This window comes from Colossoma macropomum, unplaced genomic scaffold (assembly GCF_904425465.1).
Source record: "Colossoma macropomum unplaced genomic scaffold, Colossoma_macropomum, whole genome shotgun sequence".
NCBI lineage: Eukaryota > Metazoa > Chordata > Actinopteri > Characiformes > Serrasalmidae > Colossoma > Colossoma macropomum.
The window spans coordinates 37,004,462-37,020,029 of NW_023494793.1; the positions used below are offsets into that span (position 1 = coordinate 37,004,462).

The following is a 15,568-nucleotide window of genomic DNA, read 5'->3' on the forward strand; positions in this document are numbered from 1 at the left end:
TGGAGCACATGCTAATTAAAATATATTGTTTGTGTATATATTTATGTAAATGAACGTTTAGTCTGTAATGCTCTGTTGTCGTGGTTGCAAAGGGCTTTGATTTGATTGGTTGTACAACAGCAGGTAGCCATTTCACCAGTGGCAGTGGTAACAACCCAATCCACCTTGATCATGATCTCCTGAGACAGCTCCATATATTCACTCAGCTGCTGTTAAATCAAACAGACATAATCTGACTGATGTTGACAGCGTATAGATGCTGACCGCGGTCAAGGATGCTGTGAATCATGTCATACTTCATGGACGCACTGCACACAGAAAATACCATGATTAATTCAGTTATGTATATGTTATGTTACATCTGAGTAATGTATACTTTCAGATAGACCATCATTCAAAAGCCTGAAATCCATGTTTTTAATAATATTACATTTGATTACAGATAAATGCATAGAATGATTCGTATATTGTCGCTGTCCAAAGAAAAAACATGTTTCCATTTTTGTCGAGTTTTATTTTTCTACGTCATTTGAACACGGCGGTTCTTCTTTACGTTGTGTAAAATTTCATGATGATTGGACCGATAGAAATGCCCACAATCAGTTAGAATAATATCTCTTTAAATTAATTTATATTAAAAGTTGTTTTTCTTTGGACAGCGATGATATGCTAGTCCGGTGCAACATCAGTATTTCCATTTTTGTTGATTTAAATGTTTTAACATAGTTTAAAAAGAGCAGCTGTGAAGATTTAATGACGAATGGACAACTACAAATGTTGCAAATTTTGATGCACAAACTCTATTTGCTGAGTTTAACATATTGACTTGTTGAAAAAAGACAACATAAAATACAAAATGAGCCCTAACGTTTGAACTACTTTTATTTTTTTCCAATGCGTTAAATGAAGCAAAAACTTATTTTCACTTGGAAAATCAGGAAATATGGAATTTGACCAGGGGTGCCCAAACTTTTCCAAAAGTAGCAATAAATCTCAAAAAAACCTAACAAAGCATTGTTGTAAACTACAGTGGGCAAATATTTATATAATAAACTAAACTAAACTAACTAATTGTTCCTCCAACAATCCCTGCAATAGTGAATAAAAAACATAAAAATACTATTAGGTGTCATATTTATAATGTTAAATCTATGTTTCAAACTTGAAAGTAAGTGTATTTCTCATTCCTTTTAAGAAAGTAATCCTTGTTCTGAAGATGAAAGCAGTGGTCATGTGGCCTGATGCTCATGCTAGCCTTGCCCTGTAGTTTAACCTTTCACGCAGATGCTGCTTTTGGATATACGGTGTATTGAAATTGTCGAGAGCTTGTCCTTCCTCTCTTATCTGCAGTGATGGCTGTGACTGTGACAGTGTACCCAATCAATCGTCTGTACCCCAGTGTGCTGCGGACCTCCTGGCAAGCCACACGCTGAGTCCTGGCATCAGTGTTTGTGACCACTGCAGCCCATCTGTTTGCAGTAACCTTGGGTCAGTACAATTCTCAGTGACACCAGTCTATTTTTTTTAAAACACCTTTTGAGGATTTGTAGAACTTTTCATAACCACACACCACTGCCACATTTTAATTACACAGGTTGCTATGTGGTACCTTATTTCAGTAGAAACTATGAATGTAAATTTGATAGATAAACAGATAGAAAATGAGTCTGAAAGATGTGTAGCTGTCAAGAAGCACAGAAAAACACGTTCTCAGAACAATCGACTGACCACCCCAGAGTCCAGACCTCAACATTACTTAATGTGTTTGGGGTTACTTGAATTGTGAGAAGCAGAAAATGTAACCAGCTTCTGTGGTCTCCCCAGAGCCCATGCATCAAACACAAGGCCAGCGGGCCAAGTCTGGCCTGTGGCACAAACCTATTCGGCCTGCAAAATTATTTTAATTCTGTAATAATATTAGCCCATTTCACCATGAACTGCACTACAGTTCCCAGCATGCACTACATTGTAATGTTTGCTCCCACCCCCTCCACAACAATGGCAATCTATGGGACTGCACCACAAAAACAAAACAAAAAGGTGCCAGGTGTCTGGTTCAAGCAAATGGACAGTTTTAAAACACCTACTGTACACTGGGGACATTTAAAGAGGTTTAACAGTATCTGCAGCTAATGTAGTTTTATTTAAAATTATTTTTGATTTGTTCAAGTATTCAGTGCTTATTTTGCTGTTGTAATGTTGGCATATTTTAAACAAACAATGGCCAGCTGGGGTCACGGCAAAATTGTAAGTAAAAATAAAATAAAAACACAGCTGGCCCACAGATTTGTAAAGATTTTTTTATATGGCCCTCTTAGTGGTTGAGTTTGACATCCCTATCCCAGAGCATAGAAGCTGTAATAAAGGCAAAGTGTACACTAAATACTGAAAAGTGCAATATTATATTTAATTGTTATGGCAAAATCTTCTGTAAAATGTATGTTTTTTTCTTTCTTTTTTCCTGATGCTGAAAATAATTTGCACTTAATGGTCATTTTGAAAAGAAATTAAATACATGCACTTTTGTCCAGAACTGTATGCGTTGTATTCTATGTTAAGACTAGTTCCTCTACTCGCATTTGGGTATTCAGTGTATTTTACAAATAATACTAATTTCTACCTAAATCATCAGATCAAACTGTATTTAAACTTGAGATTTCATGAAGCTTTGATCAATTTCCTGAAGAATCGTAATCGAACCTAATTTAATCTATGAGCTAACTCAGAGATTTACATCCCTGGTTGGGACAATGTTTAGAGCTGGTCAGTAGACTATTAGGGTGTCACACAGGGTCAGTTCAGGGCTTCCTCAACAGCAGGTTAGAGAAAGAGCAGGACAGCTCTCTGGTGCTAAGGAACCCTCCCTGATCTAATACTAAAGATTCCAACCAGCAACCCCTGGGCTCCTAGTGTGGAGCCCTAACCCACAGAGCCATGCATATTCAAGATAGCATACGCAAGCTTGCCCCTGAATGCTCCAAATGGTGTTGAAACAACTCTCTCCTCACTTTTCAGGCCTACATGATGATTAAGCTTATCGAATATGCTATAAATGGCATGAATACAAAACAGGCAAGAACCTCCGTTGAGCTTACAGCTGCTGTTGGACAGAGAGGAGTCTGCACGTTTAACGTGTGCACTAGAGCGTCAAATCTGTCCTCCAGCAGTCAACTATTTTTTTGCCCCCTTACTCGAAACATAATTCTTGGCTGAAACAGAGGGTCAGCTTTAAGAGGATTATCACTTTGCAGGCGCTGCAAATTAGCATGATTAGCAAAAGCCACCTCGGACTGACAAGAGTGCAAAATGTCCTGCCAAGGATGGTGTACTGGCGATGCTCAGGCCGAGCAGAAGTGAGCATTCTCCTCTTTAATACAGATTTGTTGTGACCTGCTGTTTCACACGTTGTGTACTGTGTGCCATGACCCAGTTTCAGCTGCTACACCATATTTGTTCATGGAGCACCAGGGAAAAGTGCTCAGAGCAGAATGCTGCTTCACAGGATCATATAAAGAGGAAATCATTTTTTTCAGCCTATTAACTATTCTACAGAGAGCAAAAGAGTTCATGGTGGCTCCATCTGGTTTGTACAGCATTAAAAATATCCTAATATCAGCATTAAAGGGGCCTCAAAACAAATATGAAACAACTGGGAACTGTAATATAATATTGAATAAACAGTTCTGTTTTTATTGGCATGTTTTTCTTAAACTCTGCAATAAAACTACTCTTTCACAATACCATACCACATATCATTATACCGCAATAGCCTGAGACTTCAACAAAACATCTAGGCCAAAGGAAGCTGCACTATTTGGACAAAAGTATTGGGACACCTACACATTACACCTACAGGAGCTTTTATGACATCCCATTCTAAATCCATATGCATTAATGTAGAGTGGGTCCCCCGTTTGCAGCTATAACAGCTTTCACTCTTCTGCAAAGCTTTCTACAAGATTCTGCAGTGTGTCTGTGGGAATTTCTCCCATTCATCCAGAAGAGCATTTGTGAGGTCAGACACTGATGTTGGACGAGAGGGCCTGGCTCACAATCTCCATTCTAGTTCATCCCAGAGGTGTTTGATGGGGTTAAGGTGAGGTCTCTGTGAGGGCCAGTCAAGTTCCTCCACAACAAACACCACGCCTTTATAAACCTTGCTTTCTGCACTGGGGCTCAGTCATGCTGGAACAGAAAATGACCTTCCCCAAACTGTTCTCACAAAGTTGGAAGCATATAATTGTCCAAAATGTCTTGGTCTGCTGAGGCATTAAGCATTTCCCTTCACTGGAACCAAGGGGCCGAGACCAACCCCTGAAAAACAACCCCATAGCATTATCCCTTCTCCACCAAACTTTACAGTTGGCACAATGCAGTCAGGCAGGTAACGTTCTCCCAGCATTTGCTAAACCCAGAATCGTCCATCAGACTGACAGACAGAGAAGCGCGATTCGTCACTCCACTGCTTCAGAGGCCACTGGCCCTTTTTGAAAAGGGTTTTTCTATTGTTGCAAGCTTGACATCTTAACAATAGGACAACCCTTTTGGGTGCTATAGAGAACCATTTTCAAAAGGGGTCTATATAGAACCATCTACAGCCTTTTCTCCATCAATCTGAAGAACTCTTTAATGATGCCAAGAACTCTTCCTAGTTATGTTAGGTTAATCTGACACATTAAACCCTTAGTTCAGCATGTCATGTCCACACCAGCTGAAACGCTAACCTGGATGGATTTACCTAGACACCACGGATAGTATTACTATAGTACTTGCATTGAGTTTAAATACAGCAACAATGATTATATTCAATAAAAATTAACTGAAATTTAGATATATTTTTTATTTCACAGAAAAAAATGTCAGAGAATGTCTAGAAGGCCCCAAGAATTCCTCTTTAAATGGTAAATTCTTATTTCTTATACAGTTTCTGACACTGTATGACATTTTTATCTATAGAACTAGACAAATGTACATGCCATGCAAATATTCAGGCTTCAAAGTGGCTGTTACTGTTTTAGTTATTCAATGTTTGACTTTTCCCCCAAAGTAAGGCAAAGTAAGAGAATGATATGGCACCTTTTTCATGCTTTTATTAAATTTGAGCACAGTGGAGAATGAGCTGTTTGATGCCTTTGGTTTCTGGAATACTTTAGGATTGGGACCCCTGAGGATAGACCAAAACCACAAAAACTAAATGAAAAACAAAAGTGGGTCATATAAAACTGACTAAACCCCACCACACACACTGTAGAGCACTGCCATTAAGTTACTTCTTATGAAAATGTATTTGAACATAAATTTGACTTCACACAATAGAAATATGGTATCAAATTCATATCCTAATATCTAGGTTCCCAAACTGCATGTACACTTGAACAGAAAATGACATTAAAACACTGCTGGCAGGTCAAACTTTTCTAGATTACACACTTAGAAAAAAGATTCTTCTTCAAGGGTTCTTTAGTAAAGGCAATGGTTCTATATAACACCATGCATTCTACATAGAATCATTTGCATGTTTAAATGGTTCTTTACATGGTAGAGGTTCTTCAGATTGATGGAGAGTGTGCTGTATGTGGTTCCAAATAGCACCAAAAAGGGTTCTTCTTTTGTTACAAGCTTGGCATTGTAATAATAGCAGAACCTTTTTTAGTATTTTCAAACAGGTTCTATACAGAACCATAAACAACACATTCTCCATTTATCTGAAGAACCATTTCACCATGCAAAGAACCATTTAGGCATGCATATGGCTTTATATAGAACTCATGGTTCTAAACAGAACTACTCCCTTCACTAAAGAACCACTGAAATAACATCTTTATAAGTGTCAATGTTGCTTTGTCTCCCAGCTCGAAAATATTAACTGGTGCAATGACAGCCTTAATCCACATGGGGGAGCTTAAATCCTCTATTACACCAATATGAATGAAAACTATTAAGACAAACTACTCAAACATCAGATCAACAGTGCATACAGCCTTTATTTTTTTATAAATACATATTTCAAACAGTTATTCAATTCAACATATACAATTTTTCCACATATAAAAACTGATGTAGGCTCCTGCCTTGGACAAAAACAGCCAAGGACATTCATTATAGCACTAAAGGAAAATGCTATTAGCCAACAAAGCATCTACATAATGCTCCAAACATTAGGTGACAAAAATCTATGCCATTTAAAATATTGCTCCTGTCCCGAATCCCCAGTAGTGCAGTGAAGTCTGGACCTGCGTTAATATGCATCAAACCTGCCAGAATACAGGCCCTGACCAAGGATCAGCATTTCTCCTTCATATCCAAATGAAATTGATCATACAGTCAGATAAGAGCTGATCCAAGACCAGTACGTACTCTGAAAAGCTTGATGGTACAGCATATTGGGTCCAGATAAGTGCACTGGCTCCTCCAAGGACATTCATACTACACTTGACCTCTCCCTTCTTCCAAATAAGTATTATCTACTAAGAAATAATGAACCTAAGTAGTGCATAAGTACTGGTAAAGTACATTAAAGCCAGCACAGGCGCTATATGGTATATAACCATGTTAAAGTTGATGGGAAGGCTGGGAAATGCAGGAGAGAAAACAGTTAAGGCACTATATGGCTTGGGAAATTTAATATGTACCAATTCATTTAACAGCTTGTGACACTTTAATTTGGTAGACTGAGTAAAAAAGCATGAACAACTAAAATTAAAATATTCAGCCAGTCTAAAAAAAGAAAAGAGAGTTAAAGCTGAAGCTCCAGGTACCCACAGGTTTGGTGGAAAGGACCCGCTGGTGCGAGATGCTGAGGAAGAGTTTGTCTCCTCCCTGTATTTAAGTACAGTACATGAACACTGTGCCAACAGGCAGTAGAAAAGTCAATGGAGCAATATCATTATGAGGTTCAGCTCAATAGTTAAAGAAAAGAACCTGAAGAGAAGAGTTTTCTTCAGCTATTACATGAGGCTACATTTAGACAGGCAGTCAAACAAGATTCCTCAGTCCAAATGTACGATACATCACATCTGATCTGTGTTTTATCTCTGTTCTCAGCATAGCACCTGCTGTCTAGACATAGTCAAAACTGACAGTACCATGTGACAAGTTTGTCTTCGCCCTATGAAACATCTTACATAAATATAAAATATCTGAGATATAAAAGTCAGTGCACAGTATGCCAGTGAACAGCAGAACCAGGGAGAACTCCGTGCCAGAAGGATTGCCATTTCACAGTGTTCCTCAGAAAGACCAGTTAGTCCCGTTTGCTGTGGTGAACTCCATTGTTATTGTTCTGCACCTGACCTGCACTCTGGTGAACTCTGGGCAGCCTCTTGCCTTTGGTGTATGCGTGATACCAGAAGTTGAGGAAGAGGAGGAGAAATACCACGCCATAGATAGCAATGATGTAGATAAAGACAGGGTACGGGTAGGGACAATCCTCCATGAAGAAGTACTGGCCAATGTGGCAGGTGACGATCACAAACTGGAGCTGAGGACACAGAGAAAGGGAATTTTATCAAGAAAGAGATTCTCTTTCAAACATCAGCCAACATTCTAAATACTCAAATATCATGTGACAAATGTATTATGAGTCAAGATTTGGTAACATTCAACTCAGACCCTAGACAAGGCATGTCAAATTGGGGAACTTCCAGGCCAAAGTGGTGTGGAGATCGTTTACCCTCTTCTAAGGCTCTAAATTCAGTTCATGAATGCCTTGTTGATTAGCTGATTGGCTGAATCAGGCGTGTTTAATGAGGCAGTGTGCTGACGTCTGCAGTGCTCTGGCCCATGAGGACTGGAGCCTGACACATGTGCCCTGGACATTTTTAAGTACATACTAGCTGAACAGATGTGAGGTGCTTCTTCCACCACAGAAACTTCTGATAGGCAGGACCCAAAGCAGAAAGGCCATAGTATGTATACATGATGACATGGACGATACAGTTCAGAAAAGCATGGAAAGTCCCCAGACCACCTGAAATAAGAGACACATTTTGAACATGATTAGATCTTGTTTCATTCTAACTGAAAACTGAAAATAAGACAACTTCTGTTAGATTTTTTTTTAAATAAAGATATGATGTGCATTTTTGCAACAATCTGCAACAATCTATTAAATGTGTGTTATTATTTGTATCATAGACTTTATTACTTTAAACAGGACATTCAATTTTACCACCCAGAGAACATCAGGTGGTGCAACCACACATTAATAAAAAAATGTAGAATGATGTTTTATTACATTATTCATATTATTATCCACATCATTATATCATTGATTCACACACAGATCTGAAGCAAAGGTGTGGCAGAGGACAGTGTACCTGCAGCAAATTTTACCCCCAACCACCAGGTGAATGGCATTATGGAGTGATGGTAGACATGCAGGAAGGTGACCTGGTTGTTCTTTTTTCTCAGCACAAAGAACACCTGGCCAGGAGGGACATGATCAAACCATCAATAAACAGAGCAGACAGGCTACAGTAACATGTCTAACCATAACGTGTCACTGTGGACCTTTAGCATAGATGAGGGAGCAATTGGCAGGTTACTTACTGTGTCCAGCAACTCTATAAATTTGGAAAAATAATACAGCCAGCAGGTGCTTGCCATCTAGCAAAGAACAGAATGAGGATGTTACATATTTGCATAGACGTTATCCAGAAGACAAAAGCTTGTCATAACACAAGACAATCAAAGTCCACATGGCGTTAAACCCACGGGGACCAGATATAAATCACATCAAGCACTACGTGCTTTAGGCATGATGACCTGCCAGATAACCATCATACTACGCACGCCCACAGCCAGCTTTCTGCTGATGCCTGCAAGCTGTATCTATAACAGCAAGGTAAAGATAAAGTCTTTCAGTTCCTCCGCAGCAGGTAGGGTTACATTCCCCTCCTCTGCACTTACCCTCATAGCCTGCGGAGATCGCGAGTAATCCACCAAGTCGCAGCCAAAAGAGTAACCCGTGCCCCAGCCAGACATTACAAACTGCACACACAGAGAAAATACCACATTATAAAGAGCACACAACATACAATTTAACAGAGAACCAGAAAGCCAGAAAGATTATATATATATATATATATAAGTAAAGAGAACAAGACATTCTTAACTTTTAATACATGTTAATTAAAAAAACCCTGATAAATAAATAGAAACATTAGGCAGGAAGGCACCTAGTTTGAGTGATGAAGGCAGGTTTAGGAACACCTGCCTTCATCACTCAAACGGTACCAGACCCTATTTAAATAGAGCGAAAAACAGCACATTGCTTCAGGATGGATTACTGGGATATGAAAGTAAAATAGAAGCCAGGTAAAACCCTTAAACATAAACAAAGCTATTACATACAAAGGCTTCCAATAAAACCAAAGCACTAGTTGTGGTTTGCACTCACTTCTACAATGACAGAAACAGAAAGATCTCCAGGTATGATCTCGGTTAAACCAGATTAGCATGACCTGACAGGCAGCAAAATGAATTCCAGTACAACATGTTTAATGATGTAAACAAATTATTCAAATCAGCTTTCACACCAGCAGGAAAGGAAAAGAACGCACCCAGTATACACTCCTACAACTGAAAGGGTACTTGTGCTTATAAACCTTTTACTGCTTTAAAATCCTCCTGTTCCAGGCTTACATTTTTAGAAATTAAAAAGCAGTGTAAAAGTTTACAGTGTAGGGCTGAAAGAGATTTTACGTCGGAACAACAATTTGAAATTTCAAACTGAGAGAGTTGCAATTTTAATTATAACCTACTAATTAACACTGCCTTAACAAGCTTAAGGTGGAGACACTGAACCTGATAACGCAGAACTCAGTTAGACCTATTAGAAGCGACCTAACATCCATATGCTGTGTATATGACAACACATCTACAACAAACAGGCAGTCTGGTGTACTATATCAAGCCAGAAAAAGTAGTTTTCCTGGTCTTTTTGAAGGCCCAGAGCTTGAATGATTGCTTGGATTTAAATCGCAGTTGTAATATTGATCAGAAAAATCATAGTTACATAATTTCCTCCAAATTGTTAAAACCCTACTGCAGAGCATTAAAGTGAAAATGAAAACAACCCAACAGCCACGTGTAATACCCACAATTCTAATGGTCTGACTGCAGTTATGCTAGCTGCGTTTTGCTAATCCAGTCACACAGAAAAAATAATGGACCATTTAAAGCTGGAGAACTTGGCGAATGTCGGACAAAAGTAGCATATTCAAGATTACTGCGATTTAAAAAGCCAGTCTAGTAGCAAAACTTTGATTACTAAAAATTAGCCAATTTTACTGCAGCATTTAAAAGTAATTAGCAGTATAGCACATCTTACATAAACTGGACAGCTTTCATTAACTTTCAAGCTGCATTGTGTAAGATTTTTGTTGTTAAAATAGAAAAAAGTAGCATTACTGCATCAGGAGGAGAGAGGGAGTGGAAAAGGAGGAAAAAAAACAGGATGCTAAAATATGGTAGGTGTGCATGCTGCTGCAAGTCTATGAAAGCGTATCAGTATCAAAATTAAAATGAAAATGTAATATGCAAAATTAATTTAAATTTTGCACTCATACATGCAAGTCTGTGCTCAAAATGAAAATCCATATTCAATAGCTCCATTTACATTTGCCCTTTGGTGCACTAGTATTTCATTTACACAAAGATGTAGATGCTTCATGAGTAGATTTATTAAAATTAAAATGTATTTTCAGAAGTATCTATTCATGTCTTAAGTGATCAGTGCAATAGTGGTGTCAAATATTACGTTACAGAACAGACAGAAAAGATACTATTACTGGTCTATAAATTGTTCAATTAACGCTACATTCCCAAACAAGGCCTGCTGTCATCTGCTGTTTTACCAGCTGGTTAACATGATCCTGGTCACTGTGTCACACATGTATACCAGCAGTTTTTGTAATATTAATTTTAAAAAGGAAAGCAGGACAGAGATGTCCCTAACCCTAGCTGAATCCGCTGAAATATGACATGGTACAGCAGTTGTTACCAGCTCAGCCACTGGGAAAAGGTGGTTGTGTGATTTAACTAACATGTCTATGTGTACTAGTACAATTACAACTAAATGGTAACAGATAACATCAAAGACAGCAATATCTCACAGATTAGATAGACCTCAATGCTGGATTAAGCAGTCTGCAGCCAATGGTCAGCTAACAAAGGCAATAATTTCAACCCACTTATTAAATCAGAAAAAACTTCAAGTGAAAGAGTGGATATATTGCTCCTTTTCACCCCATTTTCTAACAAAAGATCAGCTGCCATGGTCCAGATAAAGCCTTTTCTGCTGAGCAAGCTGTTTGGCCCGCCATGATGGGATGATTGACAGGATAAGAAGTCTGTGAAAACGAACATGCAATCTGGTCGAATGCATTTTTAAAGGCATTTTAACACAGAATGAGCGCAGTAGACGAGAATATGTAACTGCAAAGTGAAGAGACGCTGTTTCCAATTTACACTTGAATTTTGACGTGTTCTCTTTGATAATGCAACTTCAAAAACATTAATGCAATTAAGTTAAAGCACATTTTAATAATCATTTTAGTAGATACTTCATTCGCGCCCTTAGAAGACGCGTCCCTCTCCAACTGCACTTGGTGAAGGACATGTCTTGCGATCTTCTTGTTTCGATGGTTACACAACTAAATCAGCCAGTGGAAATAAACTGGCTATTTGCACCATTCTGACATTTAGACCACTTACCTCATAAGACATGTAGAGAGAAAGGGCCACCACACTGAAGTTGTAGACTACGAGGACCCTCTTCAGATCAAACGGTTTCCTGTTCTCCATAAGCCTGGGCCCCAGCGACATCACAAAGTATATATAGGCGGCGATTATAATGGTCTGAGGCAGCGGAGACGACATGAGCAGCCAGTCTTGTGTCCTGGGGTCTGAAGTATTGCAGTGTTATTAGATTTCAAAGCAATACCATTTAATGTATTACTTATATTGGTAATATTGGGCACAGTGAGTGACACTATAACACTGAGAAATGGCACATGCCTCAACATAATATCATTACCTTACAGTGTCACCACATTAAGAGACAGTTCTCAACCACAGTTTCCCCCTTACTCCAAATATAGTCAATCAGCAGGTTTGGTGTCTAAAGTTTGCTATAGCTTTTGCAATAGAAGCTAATGTAGCTAATATGTAATGGAAGCTTATAGCCCACCAACTAGCATCATGCAAACCATAGGCCAAGTAATCTCAGATAGACTTACAGTATATCCTACATACGTAATCAATAAGAATAAACACAACTGACTGCAGAGGTAATTAGGGATGCACAGTGATATCAGGATTATAACAGTATCAGTGGATAACTGCTTCTAAATAAATAAATAAAATAACAAATAAACAGCATCAGACAGATGTTTAGAAGTTTCAAACGGATATTTGGTAATGCATTTATTGTACTCATTTTTCTTACATTTTTCTAAGAACATTTTTCTTAGTCCTACTACACTAAAAAATCTATTTTGCTCATTTTATTGCAACTACTGTAACACTACAGAAATAAATTGTTGTATTTCTCTATAGTGTTAATCCAAGTGGATTTATTCCCCCTTTCTACATTTTATAAATTATGTATTAGCATCAGTAGTATGTAGATGAATGCGGAAAAATAAAGAAAGAAACAAATCAATAAACCTTGCTAAGATATTACCGCATCCCTTTACATTACACTAAAAACACTAGTCTTTGCAGATTAACTATATTTAGGCTAAGCGGAAACCTGTGGAAAACAGATTTTTGGCTACATCATTGCTTTAAGCTGGTCAATTAACAGAAATTTAGTCGTCACATGCAGCTGACTTGCTTGTAATATTATTGGAACAGAATGTAACAACCCTACATAGACACGGTTTCACTGATTTCTCTACATTGATGTAATAAGCACGATGCAGAGTACTTAATTTTAATGCCATTTCCACTTATTGTAGCTTTTTACCTGCAACCTTCATCCACTCGTCGTATATCCGTACAGCAGTGGAGGTAAGCTCTTTAAGTGCCATCTCTGCCTCAAACTAGAGCCTGGAGAATATGAGAAATGGGTTAAGATGCATATATTTCGGAATACGGAGCTGTAAGTACACAAAATTACTTTCAGTTCTCAAACTAAAGCAATAATGTTAAGTCATGTAATAATATGATAATACCTAACAATATTTTCAGAAAGACAATTTTTAAACCGATACAGACTTTGACTTCGATTCAGATTCCGAAAGAGGTGTGTGGCTTACACCTGAAATGAGTGCGAGGTGCTGGAAGTGGGTATGTTTACAGACCGCAAAGAACTGCAGACTTAAGAAGTGCTGACAATGTATTTTAGACAGCCGATCAGCAGACTAGATCCCGGAACGAGCAAAATGATGAACCACTTAGGTACTGAAATGTGGTATTAAATTACAGTTTTTGATACTGTGTAGTACTGAGTTAATTTAGTCAGTATTATGAAAGTATTAAATGTCAGTACTCAGCCACAAAGGCAAATTTCAGATTTTTTCCATCAACAACTGGTCCTCTGTTGTGATGATGCAATTTTCCTTCATTCAATCAGTGCAACAAAATGCATAACCAGCAAAACTGAAGATCGCGAGTGCTCAGTGGTGATATCGTACAGTGAGGTCAATGGGAGCGACCGGCTCGCTTATGGTGAACTCAAAGAAAGGTTGCATTGTACACAAATAAGCAAAACCCAGCAATCCTACCACTCTCCATTCTTCCCACCAAGCTTCAAGACGAACAAGGGACTGAGTGTTAGGACACAATGACCAGCAGTCAGTTTATGCTAAGCGTGCCCTGCCCAGGACAGCACTTATACTCTCTGGAGTGGCCGATAAATAAATAAATAAACCAATAATAAATAAGTATTTATGCAGATTGCCAGTGTGCAATATTTACTTAACAAAGACATTTATCAAAACGATATCTATCAAAATTTGCATGCACCACAAACAAAGGAAGAACACAGTGAATTCCAATCTGGGCTCATCTATAAATCAGGGCTACTTTGTTGATGGCCACCCTCTGTATTCCAGAGGACCGGGTTTGATCCATGTCTGGAGGACAGAACACCAGTGGCTGTGTTTTTGGAGCATTATGGATGCAGAACAAATGTCAAAGGAAAATGACAAAAGGTCAGCAGAAGCTGCATATGCCAGTCCATTTTTACTGATAAAAATGGGGGAAAAAATCCTGAAAACGTGGCAGACGATAAATTGTTAAGCATTCCTGTAGATGGGTTAAGAAAACAGTTTAATCAACCGCAAAATCTGAAGTGAATACACACCTTTACAGCACCCTTGGGAGACTCACTGAGTAAACAATCCCCATTCAGAATTCCTCACATAGTCTAAGAATAAAGCTAAACGCTCTGATCAACCAAATGAATGCATTTAAACATCAACTAGAAACTAATCCTTCACTGATGAACTGAATACTATCATGTTTGATTTGACAGCTTGGAATCAGTTACTATAGATTTACAACACACATTTACTCAGGACACCTTCACCATAGTGAAAACAATGCACACACCCAACATACCAGAAACAGTCAATTCAAACGAGAAATGATTCAACGTGTTATAATATGGACATTTTATGGGCTACTCGCTGAAGTCAAATGCCTACTTATTATGATAATAATGAACGTAAAGCCAGCGCAAGCAAACAAGCTGCGACACGCCGGTTAAACTCTCGCGAGTCAAACAGGTTAATAGCGCAATAAAAGGTCGGACTTCCCTGCGGACAGGTGCATCTTAAAGAGTTACAACGGCTTGAGTGAAGAGGCTGCGTTCCAATATGCGCTCTAGCTAAAACGCTTAGCGAGTGCGCAGAATTCTGAACGAATAGTAAAGTGGAGCAAGTTAGAACTCAAGTATGCATATTGAAACGCAGCCAGTGTCCCCCAAATCCTGCACTTGTAGCTCACATTCTCTGCTCACTTTTCTTTATCAAACACAACGCATTTCCACCTCATGAAGGTCTAGTTAATGACCTGATGAGTTGGAATGTGTTTTAGATACAGAGAGGACTCTTAGAGGGAAAAACGCTCTGGGTAACACCATTTCATAAACTTGACCCACAACCGTTGGACTCGCACTTCATGATAGCATCAGTAGCAGAGAAAATGTTACAGCTTTCACAAGTGTTTTCACCCCAAAATATTCTGAATAAACAGCCTGTTTACAGGCAGAGTTAAGCTCCTTGCATTTCCATCCTTCGAAAAGCAAAACACAGCCAGGCACTGATTTGTATCCGCTTTGCTCTTACCTGTTACACTCGCCTCAGGTCCTCCAGCACTTCCCTCTCGAAGTTTCCCCACTATGGCGCTGATTCGCCTCACTTCATCAATTAAGCCACAACCGGGCGTGGCCAACAGTGGGCGGAGTCTCCATTGCGAGTGTCTAACAGGCGACTGTGATTGGCCAAGTGTCAACTCAGGCAAAAAGATCTTTGTTTTGCATGGAACTTAAGAAACACAGTCTTTAAACCGCAATTTTCTGTCTTGTTGGTAACTGCTACGTTTGGAAACACAGCCG

At 38.8% G+C, this 15,568-nt stretch overlaps 1 protein-coding gene across 1 annotated transcript; it reads right to left on the reverse strand.

Annotated features, from left to right (window-relative positions):
• Positions 1-6,944: 6,944 nt before the first annotated feature.
• Positions 6,945-15,376, reverse strand: elovl7a (ELOVL fatty acid elongase 7a). Its single transcript, XM_036579435.1, has 8 exons — positions 15,300-15,376; positions 12,974-13,056; positions 11,719-11,909; positions 8,911-8,991; positions 8,551-8,607; positions 8,319-8,424; positions 7,833-7,969; positions 6,945-7,480 (listed from the first exon to the last, which is right to left on the reverse strand). Exons 2-8 carry the CDS (start codon positions 13,035-13,037, stop codon positions 7,244-7,246), a joined length of 873 nt encoding a protein of 290 aa, XP_036435328.1. The 5' UTR covers positions 13,038-13,056; positions 15,300-15,376; the 3' UTR covers positions 6,945-7,243.
• Between the last annotated feature and the right edge of the window lie 192 nt (positions 15,377-15,568).

Coding starts and splice junctions, on each gene's coding strand:
- elovl7a (XM_036579435.1), bottom strand. CDS start 13,037: ATGGCACTTAAAGAGCTTACCTCCACTGCTGTACGGATATACGACGAG. Junction 8,992..11,718: donor CTCTCTACATGTCTTATGAG/GTAAGTGGTCTA, acceptor CTGTGTGTGCAG/TTTGTAATGTCTGGCTGGGG. Junction 8,425..8,550: donor TTATAGAGTTGCTGGACACA/GTAAGTAACCTG, acceptor CCTCCTGGCCAG/GTGTTCTTTGTGCTGAGAAA.